At 33.0% G+C, this 20840-nt stretch overlaps 1 protein-coding gene across 1 annotated transcript in view; it reads right to left on the bottom strand.

The window, feature by feature from the left end:
* Positions 1–20840, bottom strand: part of SV2C (synaptic vesicle glycoprotein 2C) — a 247113-nt gene that overhangs the window by 108093 nt on the left and 118180 nt on the right. Inside the window, exon 3 of the mRNA XM_074282309.1 lies at positions 16889–17069. Coding sequence (XP_074138410.1) covers positions 16889–17069 — 181 coding nt within the window. The remainder of the gene's footprint in view (positions 1–16888; positions 17070–20840) is intronic.

Below are 20840 nucleotides of genomic sequence, written 5' to 3'. Positions count from 1 at the left end.
ATTGTGTTGGTATCCTAACAATACTCTTATCCTTTCATGCTGAACATAAGAATACAAGAGCTAAATCAGTTTAGCACACATAGCACACATAGAATGAAGGAAGATGCCAAAAAGCATTGTCTAACCAAATGTCCCTGGGAACTTTCCTGAGAACTCTGTCTGTCCACAGCCCAGCAAATTGAAAAGACATAATATATTCTATCAGAAAATGATCTCAGCACTAGCATCTTTTTAATTCTTTCTCTTCTTTTTTTTGGGGGGGAGGCTCATATATGCTACCTTGAGGTAGGAGCACAAGGAGCCAGGTAGAGAAGTGGGTGGGTGAAGAGACAGGTTGATTTTCTTGCAAAAGTATTGAAGTAGACTATAGATGTGGAGAAAGCCAATGACTTGTCTATTATAAGGGGAAAAATAATCACATCTCCATTTTTAAAATCAAAGAGATTAAATATAACATTTAGTTATTTCTTTTCCAGGAGTGACTTTACCTTGTAATTCTCCTCAGTTATTTTCAAAGGAGCACTTCATAGGACTTTGATTCTTTTTTTTTTTTTAACAGTAACAATGTACTATTACCTGTCGGATTACTCAACCTTTTGCTTATAGTTAGAACTAAAGTACTAGCAACATTGCTTTATATTAGAATACATCTGAATATCTGAATAACCTGGGAATGGGAAACAATGAATTGAAGATCATTTATTTTTTTGTGAGTAAAAATTAGGGAAAAAATCCACTTACTCAAAGCTGACTTGAATATAGGCCAAGGTTATGGCTTGGAAGAGGCAGCAAGGTAGTGTAATGGGTAGAACAAGAGCCCTGAAATTAGGCCCTGGAATATGAAAAGATACTCTAAAGTGAGAACCACAGCACTTACCTTCCACGTTGTTTTGTGAATCAAAGGAGATAATTTTTAAAGCATTAGCATATAGTAAGTACTATCATTATTATTTTAGAATTATTATTAGAATTATTATTGTTATGAATTATTATGGATAGCTAATAGATAGTTATTATTATTATTTTAAAAAGTGACCTGCAAAGGATATGAACAGATAATTTTTAGATAAAGAAATTTAAACCATTTCTAATCATATGAAAAGATGCTTTAAATTCCTATTGATCAGAGAAATGCAAATTAAGATAACTGAGATACCACTACACCCTCTCAGATTGGCTAAGATGACAGGAAAAGATAATGAGAAATGTTGGAGGGGATGTGGGAAAACTGGGACACTGATACATTGTTGGTGGAGTTGTGATGTGAAGTGATTCAACCATTCTGGAGGGCAATTTGGAACAATGCCTAAAGGGTTATCAAACTGTGCATACACTTTGATCCAGCAGTGTTGCTACTGAGCTTATATCACAAAAAGATTTTAAAGGAGAGAAAGGGACCCACATGTGCAAAATTATTTGTAGCAGCCCTTTTTGTAGTGGCAAGAAACTGGAAACTGAGTGGATGCAAATCAGCTAGAGAATGGCTGCATAAGTTATGGTATATGAATGTTAATAGAATATTAAATATTATTATTTGATAAGAAATGATCAGCACGATGATTTCAGAGGCATCTGGAAAGACTTATATGAACTCATGCAAAGTGAAATGAGCAGAACCAGGAGATCATTGTATACGTGAACAAGAAGATTATATGATGATCAACTCTGATAGACGTGGCTCTTCTCAATGAGATGATTCAGGCTAGTTCCAATGATCTTGTGATGAAGAGAGCCATCTACACCCAGAGAGAGGACCATGGGAACTGAGTATGGATTACAACATAGCATTTTCACTCTTTTTGTTATTGTTTGCTTGCATTTTGTTTTCTTTCTCATTTTTAAATTTTATTTTTCTTGTGTGGCAAGATAATTGTGCAAAAATGTATGCATATGCTGGATTTAACATATATTTTTACCATGTGTAACATATTATGAATTTCTTGTCATCTAGGGGAGGGGGGGAAGGAAGGGGAAAATTGGAACACAAGGTTTTACAAGAGTTAATGTTGAAAAATTATCCATACATATGTTTTGAAAATTAAAAAGCTTTAATAAAAAAAAATTTTTAACAGTGATCTGGTTATTTGGTCTCAAGGAATGAACTTGGTAAGAAGTAAGAGTACTCTCAAGGAAAAACTATTGGAATAAAAAATTCCTCTTAATCTTTGCTTGGAAATCAGTAAATGAAGGAAGAAGGAAAGAGGGGCTGTTATGCAAACTAATAGGACATTTCAGAATCAGTTGATTATGTTAGAATTTTTGTTGGTGTTCAGGCATATCCTACTTTTGGTAACCTCCATTTGGGGTTTTCTTGGCAAAGATACTGGAGTGATTTGCAATTTACTTTTTCAGTTCAACTGACAAATAAAGAAACAGAGGCAAACATTGTTAAGTATTCCAGGATCACAAAGCTAGTAAGTGTCTGAGGCCAGATTTGAATTAAGGAAGATGAATCTTCCTTACTTCAGACTCAGCATTTTATCCACTGGGCCACCTAATTGTCCCTTATATAAAAAATAACCCAGATGATAGCATTGTTTCTGATATGTTGGATTCTCAAATGCTATACTTACAAAATACAAGATATGGTAGTTTCTGTGATCCTAGAGAGGCTTAGAAACAAGTGCTGTCCACTTTCCAAGGATAAGCATAAGTAAGAAGAGGTTCATATAGAAGACCAGTCCCTTGGTGAAAAAATCTTTGGCTATGGCAACTCATGACACAAAGAAAATAGAAAATGTCCCTGTTCCATGTCTAAGATCATTGTAGAGTAGTGAGAAAAGAGGAAGAAGATGCTTAAATTAATTCAGTTTTTAGATGGCCTAAAAACCTTAACAGCTATTGGTACTTTAAATGTGGAAATCAACATTAAATAGACAGATTATTGGAGGAATTGCATTCTTTTCTTTTCTTTTTAAAACTTTTTGTTTTAAAAACATATCCATGGATAATTTTTCAACATTGACTCTTGCATAGCCTTATGTTTCAGCTTTTCCCCTCCTTCCCCCTACTCCCTCCCCTAGATGGCAAACAATCCAATATATGTTATACATGTTAAAATATATGTTAAATCTAATATAATATTTATGCACAAGAAAAATTGGATAAAAAAGGAAAGAAAATAAGTAGGAAAACAAAATGCAAGTGAAAAACAACAAAAAGAGTAAGAATGCTATGTTGTGATCTACACTCAATTCCTATGGTCCCCTCTCTGGGTATAGGTGATTCTCTTCATCTTAAGTTCATCAGAACTGGCATCAATCATTTCATTGTTGGAAAAAGTCACATTCATCAGAATAGATCATTGTATAATATTGATGTTGCTATGTATAATGATCTCCTGGTTCTGCTCATTTAATTTCGAATCAGTTCATTCATATAAGTCTCTCCAAACTCTCTAAAATCATCTTGTTGATCATTTCTTATAAAACAATAATATTCCATCACATTCATATACCATAACTTATTCAGCCATTCTCCAATTGATGGGCATCCACTCAGTTTCCAATTTCTGGCCACTACAAAGAGGGCTGCCACAAACATTTTTGCATATACAGGTCCCTTTCCCTCCTTTAAGATCTCTTTGAGACACAAGCCCAGTAGTACCACTGGTGGGTCAAAGGGTATGCCCAGTTTGATGAATTTTTGAGTATAGTTCCAAACTGCTCTCCAGAATGGCTGGATCCATTCACAGTTCCTTCAACAATGTATCAGTGTTCCAGTTTTCCCATATCCCTTCAAACATTCATCATTATCTTTTCCTGACATCTTAGCCAATCTCAGAGGTGTATAGTGATTTCTCAGAGTTGTCTTAATTTGCATTTGTCTGATCAATAGCGATTTAGAGCATCTTTTCAAATTATTAGAAATGATTTTAATTTCTTCATCTGAAAATTGTCTATTTATCTCCTCTGACCATTTATCAATTGGAGAATGGCTTGAATTCTTATAAATTTGACTCAATTCTCTATATATTTTAGAAATGAGGCCTTTATCAGAACCTTCAATGTAAAAATGTTTTTCCAATTTATTTCTTCCCTTCTAATCTGCATTAGTTTTGCTTGTGCAAAACCTTTTTAAATTTAATATAATCAAAATTATCTATTTGATGTTCAATTATGAGTTCCAGTTCTTTTTTGGAATTGCATTCTTTTCATCTTTACGTGTTCACTATAAAAGAAACCAGAAGGCAAATGTGAATTGCCGATAAAAGGAAGGAAGGAAGGAAATAAATATAAATAGGATGTCAGTCTTGGAATCAGAAAGAGTCATCTTTCTAAGTTCAAATTTTGCCTCAAACACTTCCTAGCTGTATGATCCTGGGCAAATCACTTAATCTTGATTGCCTCAGTTTCCTCAACTGTAAAATGAACTAGAGAAAAACATGGCAAACCATTTTAATATCTTTACCTAGAAAACACAAATGGGGTCATGAAGAGTCAGATATGACTTAACAACAACAATCATCTGTTATAAGTCAGATATTGTACTAAGATCTTTTCAAATATTATTTCATTTGGTCCTCACACAAACCACGAGAGGAGCATAGTTCTCTTAGTCTCAGTTATTTATTGCTATTATTGTGCCATTATTATCCCCATTTTACAGTTGAGGAAATTGGGATAGTAAGAAATGAAGCAATTTGCCTAGAGTCACACAGCTAGTAAACATCTCAGAAGGGAGACTTAGGTCTTTATATGCCAACGGCAGCACTCTTTCAACTGCACCACTCCCTGCCTGTGGAAGACTTACAAAATTTTGAAGAGCAAATCAATGAATTGGTGGGAATACACAAAAGCAATGAGAAATGTAATTTCATGAAACTCTTGATCATCTTTTTTATGATACCCACAATAAGTATTTCCATGAATTCATGAAGATAATTGCTATTTATGTACCAACATCTTTCCGACTCTACCTAGGGGTAGAGAGAATCTGAACCTTGGATGACTAGCTGAACGTTGTTATTGTTGTTGTCCATCCTTCATTCTGATAGAAGATATACAAATGAATTGGATTTAAGTGAGGGAGAACTGAGACAATTAGTAGGACCAAACTCTCTAACTCAGAACCTTGTCTTAGCACGATCTGGGCACTGAAAAGTTAACTTAGTCCACCAATAAATAAACATTTATTAAGTGTCTACTATGTGCTAGACACTGAACTAAATGCTGGAAATACAAAGAAAGAGGGGGAAATAGCCTTTGTTCTTGAAGGACCAAATAAAAAAAGACAAAATGCAAGTAACTATGTCATATTTAAGAGACATGTGCCCAGAGGATTTTGAAACTTCAAATCTAGTTACAATTTTAGTTTAAGACTCTGTGAGTTATATTCTGTTCTCTAGGACCAAAAACCATCAAGAATGAGCAAATATTTTAGAATCTAAACAAATTCTGAAGCATTGGAACACCCCATGTCTGGAGATTCTTTTGTGTTTGGAGGGGTTATCTTTAATAATATTTTATTTTTCTCAATTACATGTAAAAAGTATAATTATCATTTTTAAAAATTGAGCTCCAAATTATCTCCTATCCAACAATTTGATATAGATTATATATGTAATCATGCAAAAACATATTTCCATATTAGTCATGTGTGGAATGCATAATCCGTGGAAATGTCAGAAATCAGACCAGCTGCTCTGGCTCTCACAGAGATTATGAAAAAAGTGAAAGAAAGACAAATACACACCAATGTTTTACAAGTGAAGTTTAGTAAAATGAAGAAATTCTTTATTATCATTAACTCTACTCTTAAATGCTTTCTAATCACAATGTTGCTAAGGAAACACAAATGAAAACAAAAAGTAGATAAATTGGTCAGTATGGGTTCAAGGAGAAATTTTAGCATTTTCAGACAAACTGTCTCTCCTCCTATCTGGCCTCTACTGGTCAATGAACAAACTGAAGTGGGGGTTTAATACCAGGTCAGATGACATGAATTACTGCAGTTTGAGTGCAGATTAAGCAGGCAAGAATACCTGGGAAAGTATAGCTTAGAATGTAGCAAGCTACGGACAGGCTAAGCAGGTATGATTACGTTACCAAGCAGGTGTGATTACCTGGGAGGTCACAGTTATGTTGTGAGAAACCCCTAGAACTCTACCTCCTTACACAAAATAAAGTGAAAAATAGCGAGATTTAATATATTTTCATACTCCATCAGTTCTTTCTCTGGATGTGGATTCCATTTTTCATCATGAGTCCTGAATTGCCTTGGATCATTGTATTGCTTAGAATAACCAAGTCATTCACAGCTTTAGATTGCTGTTACTGAATACAATGTTCTCCTGGATTTGCTCACTTTACTTATCATCAGTTCATATAACTCTTTCCAGATTTTTCTGAAATCTATCTACTAATCATTTCTTATAGAACAATACTATTCCATTAAAATAATATACCATAGTTTGTTCAGCCATTCCCTAACTGATAGACATCCCTTCAATTTCTAATTCTTTGCCACCACAAAAAGAACTGCTATAAAAATTTTTGTACATGTAAGTAATTTTCTTTTTATTTGCTGGGTTCAAGGGGACAGAAAGTTTTGTAGCCCTTTGAGAATATTTCCAAACTGCTCTCCAGAATGGTTGGACCAATTTGCAGCTTCATCATTAGTGTACCAATTTTCCTTTTTTGTCATATTAGCTAATCTGATATGTATGAGGTAGTACCTCAGAGTTATTTTAATTTGCATTTCTCTAATTAATCATGACTTAGAGCATTTTTAAATGTGGTTATCAATTAAACAAATCACATGTTCATATTTTTTGACCATTTATCACTTGGGAATGGCTTTTATTCTTATTAATTTGATTTAGTTCTTTATGTATTTGAGAAATGAGATCTTTATCAGAGGTACTTGCTATAAAACTTGTTTTTTAGCTTCCTACTCTTCTCTACTTTTGGTTGCTTTGGTATAAAGCTCTTAATTTGATATAATCAAAATTACTTGTTTTATGTCTTATATTGCTTTCTGTCTTGTTTGAATATTCATTCTTCCCTTCTCCATAGATCTGACAGGTAAATTAGTCCTTTCTCCCCTAAGGGAGAATGATGCTTCACCCATTAGTATCATCCTTTGTGTTTAAATCATGTACCCCTTTTGACTTTATCTTGGTATACAGTAGAAAATGTTGCTCCATACCCAGTTTCTGCTATACTGTTTTCTGGTTTTCCTACCAGTTGTTATCAGATAATGAGATTTGTCTCAAAAGCTTGGATCTTTGGGTTTATCAAAAACCCACTTAGTATGATCATCTACTCCTGTGTATTGTGTACCTAATCTATTCCACTAATATTTCATTACTTTGTTTCTTATTCAGTACCAGATTTTTTTTTTGAAAATCATTACTTTATAATACAGTTTTAGTTCAAGTAACTTCTTTCACATTTTCCCCATTAATTCCCTTGATATTCTTGACTTTTTGTTCTTCCAGATGAAATTTGTTATTATTTTTTTTAATTCCATGAATTTTTTTTTGATGATTTAATTGGTATGGCATTGAATTAGTCAATTAATTTAGGTAAAATTGTCATTTTTATTACATTGGCTCAAAATACTCATAAGCAATTAAGATTTCTCTAATTATTTAGATCTGACTTTAGTTGTTTGAAAAGTGTTTTGTAATTGTGTTCATATAGTTTATGGATTTGTCTTGGCAGATAGATCCCTGAGTATTTTATATTGTTTACAGTTATTTTAAATGGAATTTCTCTTTCTATCTCTTGCTGCTGGACTTTGTTAGTAATATATAAAACTGCTAATGATTTCTGTGAGTTTATTTTATAGCCTGCAAATTTGCTGGGTCTGCTAATTTTTGGAAGTTCCTTATTAAAATTTAAATGCCACAATGCATTTTTCCAAAACAGGTTGTTCCACGTCTTTATTATGATAGAAACAAAAATAATCTGAAAAGAAAGGATACTCTGAGAAAAAGGCAATGTAGCTTAGAATTAGAATCAAAATCAGGACTGAGGTCTGTTGAGCCTTTGTTAAATCACTGCCATTTCTTTGTGCCTTCTTTTCTCACTTTTTAAATTATAAATTGAGACCTGGGAAGATCTTCATCCTCTTTATTTTGTATTTGAGGAAAATGAGAGTCGGTAGTTATATAATTTGCCTGAAGTCACAAGTTGCTTTGTACTTTGTACAAAGTGCTGTGTTATTATGGATAAATTATGTATCCATAGATTTTGTACTAGAAAAAGGATCTTAGAGGTCATCTTTTCCACCCTTTTCATTTCACTGATGAAAGCCCAGAGAAAGGAAGAGACTTGTCCATGATCATGCAAGCTATAATGGGGAGAGCTTAGATTGGATCTCAGGTATTCCAACACTAACTCCAACTTTCATCTTTCTTGGAAATAATAAATTAAATACATTTAAAGCTCTCAAAAACAATGATAATTACAGTTATAAATTGAATCCAACTTCATTACTATAATTTGATGCAATTAAGAAGATACTAAAAAAATCTTGGTCCCAAATTTGTTAGCCCCCATCCTTAGGAATAAAAATCATCCTTTTATTAGATACTATGCAGATGACGACGAAATTGTTTTAATTGTTGCTTTTCTGTTTCTGTGTCACTGACCCTCCTCTTTAATAGAGCCAGATCCCCAGACAGAGTCTCCTAGCCTGACATAGTGGTCCAGCAGTAAAAGGCATTATCATGCCAGTAATTAAGAGTGACTGGAAGCAAATAATTTAATTTTGGGGTAAATGAAAATGAATCAGTGGTGCCAACTCCATTTCCCATCCTTCTAATTTCACATAACAAAAGAAGGGAGGGGAGCACATATTACTCAGTGTAAAATTCACTTATGAAAGTGAGAGACAGCTTAGTAATTGATTATGCCCTATTTTTCATCCCCTCAAAGCAATGTTGACCCTGCCAAGAATATTCTTTAAACTGAATTAATATTTAAAATCATATGGTATATAGTAGCTGGACTTTTTATTTTATTTTTTTGTCTTGACAGATTAAAAGGTAGACATGCAGACAAAGAAACAACTTTTTAAAGAGGAAAACAGCATAATACAGTGAAAATGGGACTGTTCTTGGAATCAAAACCCCAAGATTTTAAAGGGTTCGAAGTTATCTCTAATGTTTTTTACCTAAGTGACCTTGGACAAATTACTAATTCATAATGGGCTTCAGTTTCCTGATCTGTAAAATGAGGAGGTTGAATTAGGTGACTTCTGACATTCCTTTTTTCTCTAGATTCTTACTCTTATAAAGTAACCTTTTTTTCAGATATAGTAAACATGTAATTATATTCAGGCATCAGATTACAATGCTGCTACTCTGTCTTTAGGATAGCAATGGTGAGGCAAAGGCAGAGGTAATAAAGTTATTAAGCAAACTCCAAAGATTTGAATTCAAATCATGATTTTCCACTAGTTAGCTCTGTGACCTTTGGCAAATCACTTAATTGCTCTGTATCTTTGTTTCCTAATCTATGAAATAGGAGGATTAGGAGGAGATCAATTAATCAATCAACATGTATTTATTAAACACATATGGTGTGACAGGTACTGGAGATAAAGACCCTTCTCCCAAAAAGGGTAAATAATTCCTCCCCTCTAGAAACTTTTCTTTCTACCATAATAATCTCTTAGGTCTCTTCCAGTTTTGACATTCTCTGAACACACAGAAGTATGAAAATATCAGAGAGCTTACAGCCTACAATATTAAAATTCATAAGGTTATATTCAATCTTATTTTCCTAGACAATCTAGCTTTCTTCCTTTCTCAAACTAGATCACATCTGGGTAGAGAAAATTGTCTGGGTAAGCAGACATAATAGCGTGATTTGCTCTGTTTAGGGCTTTTAGGAAGATTGTAACAATATCAGAGCTGAAGCATTAATAACAGAGCCAAATGGGGAAAAATGAAATAGTGAAAAATTTTTCTTGCATATTTAACTAGATATAGAAATAATAGAGATAGATGATGGAGGGAATATGTAGCCAGGCAAAATTAATTTAAAATACAAAAACAAATTAGGCACTTAAAATGGTTTGCTCAATTTAGGAAGAGCACTATTCTATACATTCACATACATCAGAAGCAAGGAAATTGCAGTCGCTTCCCATTTCCTCAGGGATAAAATACAAATTCCTATTTGGTTTTTAAAACACTTCATAATCTGCTTTCAGTCTACTTTAGAAAGGACGTGTACCCTTGAGGGTTCTATTTCCTCTCTCACTCACTTCTAAATTGGCTTGTGACCCCATCATTCAAATGAAACTTCCCTCTCCACAAGTTACCAGTGATTTCTTAATTGCTAGACCTAGTGGTCTGTCTCCTTCTTGACTTTGCTGCAGTATGTCATCCTGCTGATCATCATCTCCTCCTGTATTGTCTTTCTTCTCTAGGTTCCTAGGATATCCTCCTTTATTAGTTCTCTTTCCCTTCTTCATGCCTTTAAGATTATTCCCTATGCCTGGAATGCTTTCTCTCTTCACCCCTTAGCTGCCTTGACTTTCTTTAGGACTCAGCCTCCGGGAGACTTTTCTCAGATATATGTATATATATATATAGTCTCTCCTATTTGAATGTGAACTCCCTGAAAGCAGGGACTATGGTTTTTATCTTTCTCTGTATCCTAAGCACTTAGTGTAATGTCTAACATAATGGAAGAACTTGATAAATGTATGCTGACTTGCTTATTGTATATAACTCTCCTTTATATAATTTATGGGCCAATCAAACTGGCCTTTTTGCTGTTCCTAATATAATCTCTCTCCCTCTTTATGCTATTCTTCATGTCTTGAAAGCATTCTTTTTTTCTCAATAGTATTTTGTTTTTCCAAATACATGTAAAGATAGTTTTCAACATTCATTTCTGTAAGATTTTGTGTTCCAAATTTTTCTCCCTCTCTTCCCCTACTTTTCTTCTCCAAGACAGCAAGCAATCAAATATAGGTTAAACATGTACAATCCTTCTAAAAATATTTCTATATTTGTCATATTGTACAAGAAAAGTCAGACCAAAAGGGAAAAAGCATGAGAAAGAAAAAGCAAGCAAACAAACAAAAGGTGAAAATACAATGCTTTGATCCACATTCAGTCTCCATAGTTCTCTCTCTAGATGCAGATGTCATTTTCTTAACCTCTGTCTGATAGAAAATCTTGCTTCCCCTCAAAGCTTTTTTCAATTAGAATCACATAGAAAAAATATACCCTGATATAACCCAGTTGCTAAAATAGTTTTCCTATATTACTTTGGACCTATTTTGTATTTACTTTGTATTTATTCTCCATGTACATGTAGTTTTCCCTCAATAGAGTGTAAGATCCTTGAGAAATAATTACTTCAATTTTTGTTTTGTACTATTTCCTAGCATGCAATTTCTTAAATATATGATAAATGAATGAATGGATGTATGGATGATTAGTGGATAGATAAGTAAGGTTGAAATCCTCTCATTGACAAAGTAACAATTATAGCCAAGGGTTCTTGAATTTCTGGCACCATATTATTGAGACAAATTGTTAAAAAGTTCAATTTTTCATTATATTTCATACTTGATACTATTTAATACCATTTAACCATGGAGAGTGATCAAGGTTTTGAAAGTCATTGGTTTCTTTAGATCAATAGTATATGCTTCCTTCTAGGGAACTTTGATTCTATGTATACAATCAAAATAATTCAAGTGAAGTCTGGTTATTTTGGCTATTTAAAATTACTGTATAAAATTTAATCTATGAAGATAACTTTTAAAAAATCACTCGGACTACATTGAGTGAATTGAATGATATGTAGTTCTCAAGTTCCACTGTATGGAATTGCCATTGTGACACACTTTAAGGTAATTCAGCAGTTTTCTGCTGGCAGGGGAAAGCCCGTTGACTTTTAAAGAAAATTCATAGGATTTTGGTTCTAGAGTTGAAAAAGTGTTTATCTAGTGGGATATGCTAGTGATCATCTAATCTGATTACCTCATCTTACAGATAGGGAAACTGAGTCCTAGTCAAGTGAAATAATTTGCGCAAAATACTAGAGGCAGGAAAATGCCAGAGTCAAGATTCAGACTGAGGGCCACTGGATATACCAGTATACTTTCCACTGCATCCTCCTACTTGCCTAGAAAAGCATAGAAGAATGCATATACTGTAAATGTAAGCTGAAATCATTTACCAATTGGAGGGAAGGGTATTTTATGATCTAGAACTGGGGACCTAGTATTATGCTAATAAATAATCAACAACTTTGAAGGCTTTGAAGGTTGGGGAAATGTTTGCAGGACACACCTTTAAGTTAAATCTACATTAATAATATTTTCTCCCATTACTTTTTAAAGTCCTGACTGCCAATAAAACAATAAATCAAGACCTGATTTGTAGCATTTGGTGATTTTTGAAGTATAAATGCTTTCCATGAAAATTTAATATTTAACTGTTCTGAGAGGAGACCAGCAAGCTTCAGCACAACTCTGATGTGAATATAGTGATGCTTGATTTAAAGTGATAGCAGGGTAAAGAAAATTAATCATGAAATTAGAAGTAAAGGGCAGATATAGAATATTGCCTCTGCACTCTCTGTCTGGGCTTATTGGCATCTTTTTTCATGTAATTTCTCATCTAAGGAGAAGTTAAAATGCTAATGTTGGTTTTAAGTTTTCTATGTCTTTTTCCTTTTAAGTTAGAGGTTTATAGAAGGGGACAAAAGATAGTGTCAGGGGTTTTATCTTCTAATTGATTAGAACAGTTACATGCTATAGTTAAAAGTTCTTTTCATCTAGTACTGAAATGTGGAAAATTGACATTAAAAAGGGAGGTTGCTTACTTAGACACCATGTTATGCTTGACAAAGAATAAAGCCCTTACTGGCTACTGTACCAAAATACAAAACCATCTTCCAATGTTGCAGTGAAGCTGGGATGCCAAAACATTGACATCACCTTACATAAATTTGGGCTGAACTTCCTGAACTCACTGAAATTCCTTGATTTCCTCATCTATAAAACCAGGGGGTTGGACTGGTGGTTGTGAGGAGTTTTTAGCTCTAAATCTATGACCATAAGTATCAGCCTACTTCCTATATCTAATGTGCTTTAGATTTCAATAAATTAGAAAGTTTAGATTTTTTTTTACTATTCCATTTTCCCCTCAATTACATGTTAAATTGATTTTTAACATTTGTTTTTTAAGTATTCAGTGTTAAATTCCTTTTTATTATAATTTTTCTGATTATACATATACATATACATTCATTTTTTAAAATGCACATTTCTTTGTGAATCATGTTTAGAGAGAAAAATCAGAACAAAAGGGAAAAACCATGAGAGAAAAAAACATAAGAAAAAGAAAAAAAAGTGAACATAGCATATGTTGATTTATATTCATTCTCTATAGTTCTCTCTCTGGATGCAGATGGCATTTTCTATCGAAAGTTTTTTGGGACTGCCTTGGATCACTGAAACACTGAGAAGAACTAAGTCTTTCATAGCTGATCATTACACAATCTTGCTGTTATTGTGTTCTATGTACTCCTAGTTCTGCTTGTTTTGCTCAGCATCAGTTCATGTAAATCTTTCCAGGCCTTTCTAAAATCAGTTTGTTCATCATTTTTTATAGAACAATAATATTCTAGTACTTCAATATACTGTAACTTATCCATCCATTCCCCAATTGATGGGCATCTACTCACAGTCGTTTGCCACCACTAAAAAAGCTGCTACAAACACTTTTGCACATGTGGATCCTTTTCCTTTTTTATGATTTCTTTGGGATACATATCCAGCAGTAGCACTGATGGATCAAAGAGTATGCACAGTTTTATAGCCTTTTAGGAATAGTCAGTTTTAAATTCTATCCCTTTTTCCTTTCTTTCCTGTAGCCCCGAGATTAAGCAATGGAATATGTTTTACACATATTTACATCATGTAAAACATTGTCATATTTATTAATTCATATGAGACTTGAGTGCACTTTTTTTTTTGGTGAGACAATTGAGGTTAAATGACCCCCAAATCATGTAGCTAGGAAGTGTTAAGTGTCTGAGGTGAATTTGAATTTGGATCCTTCTACTCCAGGACCTGTGTTCTATCCAGTGTACCATTTAGCTTTCCTAGGTGTAGTACTTTTTGCACATGAAAATATCGGTGTTTGAAAAACAACAGTAATATGATGGCTCATATTGATAAATGGACCATTGAAGGCACCCTGAAGGAGAAATGGATTTTTCATCAATATTTTGGATTTTCTTGGAAGCTCTGAATATAACTGTAAATAATAAACAAGGTAAACGTCTAAATAAATTAATGTTAAAACCCTATTAAAATTAGTTGGTTTTTAAAAAATATATCAACATATATATGCCTTGTTTCCCAAATGCATTCATGATATTTACCTAATCTAACACTATAGTGTGAACATTCTGGAAATTGTTTTGTGTTTAAAAACATTATAGCTAAATCTTTTACTGTATATGAATTTCCATCTATATGTCCTATCTTATGGATAGGCAATAAATAGTCATATTATTACATCCATGTGTTGGAAAAGCTCCCCAAACTTAAGATCTGTCACTTCACCTGCTTGTTGCTAATAGGTAAATTTTTGTTAGAGATTTAATTCTTTGGATTTAGGAATCATTCCATTCTAAATTATTAAATAGTTTTTGGGAGGAAAATACAGATAGTCAATTAGCATTTATTAAATGGTCAGTATGTATATGATACAATGCTAAATTCTAGAGACACAAAGAAAGGAAAAGAACAGATAGAACCTGCTCTCAAGAAGCATATATTCTTATCTCAATCACCAATTCTTTCCTAAAGCCTTTCCTAAAACCCTACCAACTTAATCAGAACTTCCTCTTTACATTATTCTAGATAATTTTGTTTCACTCTTTTCTTTACTCCTATCACATTATGACAGCATCATACATTCATTTTGTAAAATCAACTCCTCTTCCTCCTCCCTTATTCACCACCCATTTGAGTACAGCCTATTTGAGGTCAGGAACTGACTGATCTTTTCGTCTTAGCATCCCTCAAATCTAGTGTACTGCCTTATACATATTAGATATTTAATAAATTTTTGTTGAATTGAATTAACACATTAATTATCAGGTATTTGATCTGAAACTAGAATATCAACTTCTTTACAAAATCATACCTTTCTAGTTGAGAGTGAATATATGAGAGTAAATATATATATATAATATATATACATATATATGTATAAAATAATAAAATAAGGGGAGTATAAGAAATGAGACATTCTTACTCTGAATATTAACCAGGGACCACAGGATTTAGAGCCAGAAGAGATCATAGAAGTAAATTAGTCTAACATTTCATTTTACAGACAGATAAGGACACAGAGGCTCAGAATGACCTAATTGAAGCAGTATAGATAGCAAATGTCTAGAGAAAGACCTGCACTTTTGATTTAATTTCCCACTACACAATACTGTCAGAGGAAGAGATATATAATTGAGGTACAAAAGCCAGAGTTCTGGACAACCAGGTTGAGATATTCGGGAAATGAGTGACTGATAGGGCACACAGAGAAGAATAGAGGTTATTAAAGGATTAAGTGGGTATCACTAAAGCCCTTTCACAGTTTTCCCCAGGACTCACCATGTTCATTAGCTCTATCTTCTGCTAATGTTCCTACTTAACATTTTTTTCAACTATATACTTAAAATGAATTCTATATATTACCTTATTCTGCATTGTAGCATTTAAATACAAGGAGCAGCAGCAGTAGCCACCATTACCTTGCAAAGGCTTAGGAGCTCAAACATTAAGTATAAACATTATTGTTGACATCATTTGTCCATAGAGATTATCACAAATATTAAAATAAATTATCATGTATTGATTATAGTTGTGAACAGAAAGTTGATATCAATAAGAAGAAAACCACAAAGAATACTAAAAAGAAGTGAGATTCTCTGATCCTTTCCTTTCTTTTCCTTATTTTTATTGTTTGATTTTGGAAAAAAAAAAGTTAAGAAACATTGCTATTTTTCTTCCATTATATTTTTTTCATTGAAATTTATCCTATCACCCATATGCTATCATCACTGATAGGAAATCCACTCTCTTCCACATCATTTGCCAAGACACACACACACAACACATACACACACACACACACACACACACTCATACAAACTCCACATTTCCAATTACTTGATTATGTCATCATATATTTGCTGTCCCATGTGAATTTCCACATGAATTTCTGTAAGCCAGCTCTCCTAGAAACTTTCTCTTACCAGAAGTGAGAATTCTTGAGCATAAATAAGTTTCTTTTTTGCATCCTGTTTCTCAGAGAAAACTTATATTTTTTATCTGTATCTAATGTAATTGTGATCTAAGAAGTAGGTTTTCTGCTATTGCTGGATTGACAAAATGATCCACTTGGAAAGATCCAACAAATCCTAGTATTCAGAGTTTCTAGACAATTCTGTTCAATAGTTATAGCATGAGATATGTAGACCTGGAGTTTCTTTATAATCCTGGAAATCCTTAGTTTTATATGTTCAATTTTTCCAAGAAAAATAATTGTACATTTTTGCAAGTAATTTCTACCACAGAAATTGTAATCAGTACCTGCTAAGAATCCTTCCCTAGAAGAAAACACAAGATTAGTCCTCTTCTATGAGGAACAAAAGCTGATGTCTCCTCATTCACTCCACTGAATTGAAAAGTGGGTAATTCTGTTCCTGAGATTAAACTTTTTGGATCTTGGCATTGAATTAATGTTCATAGGTTTAATGTCTCTTGTAATAGTATAGGGAAAATGTTCAATGGTTCTATTGTTTTGAAGACAGGTTATTAAAATTGGAAATGTATAATTATTAGATCACATATATACTAGTATAAAATATAAAAAGAAAAAAAAAGCCCTTACCCAAATCCAGAAAGTAAGCGACAGAAGAGAAAGAAGCCATAGCCCTGGACAAACGATGAAAGGAAGGCAAAGAATCCATTGACAGACATGCAAATCAGAAGAGATTGTCTCCTTCCTACTTTGTCTGCCAAGCCGCCCCAGAAGAACGACCCCACCATCATCCCGAGGTATACTATGCTACCTGCAACACAGAGAAAACAAGGAAACACAATATGAATTGAAAGTGTTATTTTGCAAATATCACTAGAAAGAGCAATGGACAAAATAGATTTAGGATTTTGTCCTGGAACATTTTAATCCAAATTAACATTTAGGAGTTTCCTTAATATGCCAGATATTTGATTAAATACAAAAGAGCACTGATAAATATTGTGCTGCTTGGTTTTACATGCATCTACTGGCAAGTATAATAATAATAAACTAGATTATTCTTTTGATTTGTTTTTCTTAATAATATTTTATTTTCCAAATATATGTAAAGATCAGTTCCAACCTTCATTTTTGTAAGATTTTTTTCTATTTTTCTCCCTCTCTCTTACCTCCAAGATAGCAAGCAATCTGATATGTTATACATGTACAATACTTTTAAACATATTTCCATATTTATCATTTTGTATATGAAAAATCAAGCCAAAAAGAAAAAAACTACAAGAAAAAAAAAAGCAAAAACACAAACAAATAAACAAAGGTGGAAATACTATGATTTAATTCACATTCAGTCTCCATAGTTCACTCTGAATATGGATGACATTTTCCATCATAAACCAATAATAATGACCTTATATATTAAAATTTTTTTTCAAAAGTTGCTAAACCAAAAACAAACCAAAAGTCACTCTTAGTTCATAGATTTTTCTAATAGTAGCATTGTTTGTAATTGGAAAAAAATGGATATATCTAGATGTCTAATAATGGTGGATATGGTTAGATACATTTTTGATATTAATATAATAGATTTTAAGTTGAAAGCAAAGAAATCATTTAAGAAACAAACTATAATGCAACTTAAACTGACAAGCATAAGAAATATAAAAATCTGAAATGACTTTTATTAAATAATTTTATAAATTATATATATAATAAATAAAAATTATTAAATTAAATAATGCAAATAAATCAGAACCAATAGAATATAGTACACACTAAGTAGAACTACATAAGAAAAAAAGTGATAAAGAATGGAAAAAGAAGTCTGAGAGAGACCTATAGGGAGAAACCGAAAAGTTATTACATTTCAAAATGCAATAAGGACTTATATTTTAGACCCCCAAATTTATTTAAATGTAAATGTAAATAGTTTCAAGACATTTGCTATATTGATGTTTATTTCTGAGCTTATAAAAAGCTGTTAGAAGAAAAACTAACTTTCTTTCACAGTACAAATTATTTGAGTAATGAAGGCCAGAGACAAGAGAAAATGTAAGGAAGTCAGTGGGAAGGACTTCATCTGTTTAACTTACTAGGTATTGCAGGAGCAAAAGTTCAGTGGTCTTGTTCCTTATTAACATTTTTACTAGTTGTCCCCATTCCTGGAACTCTCTACCCTTCTAACTTCTTTGATTTCCTTTAAGTATCAGTTAACATTCCATCTTATGCAAGCAAGGGCCATTTTTTGCCTTTCTAAATATCAGAGATCCAGTACTTAGTATAGTAGCTGGCACTTAGTAGGTACTTAATAAATGCTAGGAAATTGATTAAGACTTACAAATCTGTTCTTCATATCCTTTTCTGAAATGAAACTTTTCTTATTTTCCCTTATTTTTCTCCAACTCTAGACACTTGATTTCAATTTATTTTTAATGTTTTCTAAATACGCATTCACATTAAAAGAAAACACATTAAAGGGCATCAAAAAAGCCATTGCCACCTTCTTGGGCCAACAAAAAGGCCTCTTAATAATGGTTAGTTACCATTTACACGTCATATACATATTTAATTCATTAGATTTTATCTATTGTCATGGTCTTACAAAGGAAAGGGTTAACTAAAAAATGTCAATAGAAGGCTCCTGGAGACCTTAGTGGCAACCTACTACTTTTACCTCTTTTATTCTCTTTATCTTGAAGATGTATTAAATAGCAGAAAAAATATTTTCTAAAGCTCTTTAGGAAACAAGTTTCTAAGTCCTAATCAATTGCCTTTATCCCCTGAAAGAGAGTATTCAGGGAAAAAAAATTCATTTTCAATTCACCTTTACAGAGGTGTTAAGAAATATCTATCATTCCATAAGCATTTTTAACTATCCTGCAAATGAATTTATCTACTTCTCATTCAAGGCAGCAAATCAATGAATCAATAAGTATTTATTAAATAGTTCAGTAGGGACTGTGCTAAACAAACACTAATTAAAACTTTTATGTTAAACATTGAGGATGAAAAATGATACAGGATTTGTCTTCAGAAACCTTAAATCTACTAGAGAGAATATGATATGTTCAGAGATAAGAAATTAATACAAGGTAAAAAATGATGAAGGGCACAGGAGAGAATGAGACAAAGTGATTTAAGAATGAATCATTTGGGGCAACTAGGTGGCACAGTGGATAGAGCACCCTTCCTGTCTCTGACACTTAACACTTCCTAGCTGTGTGACCCTGGGCAAGTCACTTAATCCCAATTGCCTCAGGAAAAAAAAAAAAAGAAAGAAAAAGAAAAGAAAAGAAAAGAAAAAAAAATCACTTGACAATTATTTATTAGTAAATGATCTGCTATGTATCAGGTGCTATGCTTACTTTGAATTCAAAGAAAAAAGAGAAACATTTCTTGTCGTCAAAAAGCCTTCATTCTAATAGGAAAATATGGGGATGTTGTTAATTTCTTTCACATTTTCCACCTACAACCATGATACCAGCAGGCTAAAGAATCAGACCATTAACAACCATTATCATATTTTCTTTCTTATTAAAATTCCAGCTTGCCTATAATTTAATTTATTTTCATGCTCAGTCTCACCCTTTTTCATTTCTATAATCTTCATGGTTGTCTGAGTCTCTGGAAAACTCAACTATTTGTAAAGTATTCTTTTTCTCTGGCAAAGGATAACATTCATCACCCTGGTAACAAACACTTCCCAGGGTACCACCAAGGTGTGGAGTGGAGCTGAAAGATACCTTGTCTTGCTAGGCAGAAGCTGCAAGAACTGTGTATTCCTGTGCTCAGGTTAGCTCAATGAGTTGCTATGCAGGCCTGCCACGTTCTTAATCCTCGAGAGAAAGAGTGTTATTGAAAATAGCTCATTGGCAATGGAGAAAAAAACTAAGCCCCATGCTAAAAGGAACATTGCCCTCCTGCTGTTCCAAAGAAGTAACACTTGCCTTGGCTTTTCTGGTCCAGGAGGGATACAGCATGTGTCAGAGAGAGACTAGCTTGTATCACTATTTGACTCTTTCTTCAGAGACAGAAAAGCAGAAAGAGACAGAGACAGAAAGAGACACACAGACACACAGAGAGAAATAGAGACAAAGATAGAGAAAAAAGAAGGGAGGAAGAGAAAAGAAGATGGCATTTCACTTTAGACCAGGTAGCTGATTCATATAAACCTTAAGATTTTCTTTTTTTGAAACTGAAGAAAAAAGCAAAGTTTGATCATAACTCACATTTACACAATGTCTTGTGATTACAAAGTGCTTGATACACTATTTCCTCTTTATAACTTTTTGAGAAAGGCGATAATTCAACTGTATCCAATAACCATTTACTAAGTACCTACTATACTAAATGCTGGGAATGCAAAGATACAAACAAATTAGTACCAAGGTTTCAGACCATCGTGACCAAATCAAGAGTGAAGTCAGAAGAAGGGTCATTCTTTGTAAGAAAGATAAGTTCTATTTTAGGAACAAATAGAATGCAACCCAGGTCAGGGCTGATTTACGGCTTTGAGAGTTGGCTGCAGAGAAATAGTAGTTGAAATTATGGGAGTGAATGAGAATGCCACTGGACCTTACCCCAA

This window comes from Sminthopsis crassicaudata, chromosome 1 (genome assembly GCF_048593235.1).
Source record: "Sminthopsis crassicaudata isolate SCR6 chromosome 1, ASM4859323v1, whole genome shotgun sequence".
In the NCBI taxonomy this organism is placed as follows: domain Eukaryota; kingdom Metazoa; phylum Chordata; class Mammalia; order Dasyuromorphia; family Dasyuridae; genus Sminthopsis; species Sminthopsis crassicaudata.
This window is presented reverse-complemented; position numbering and strand designations above follow the sequence as displayed.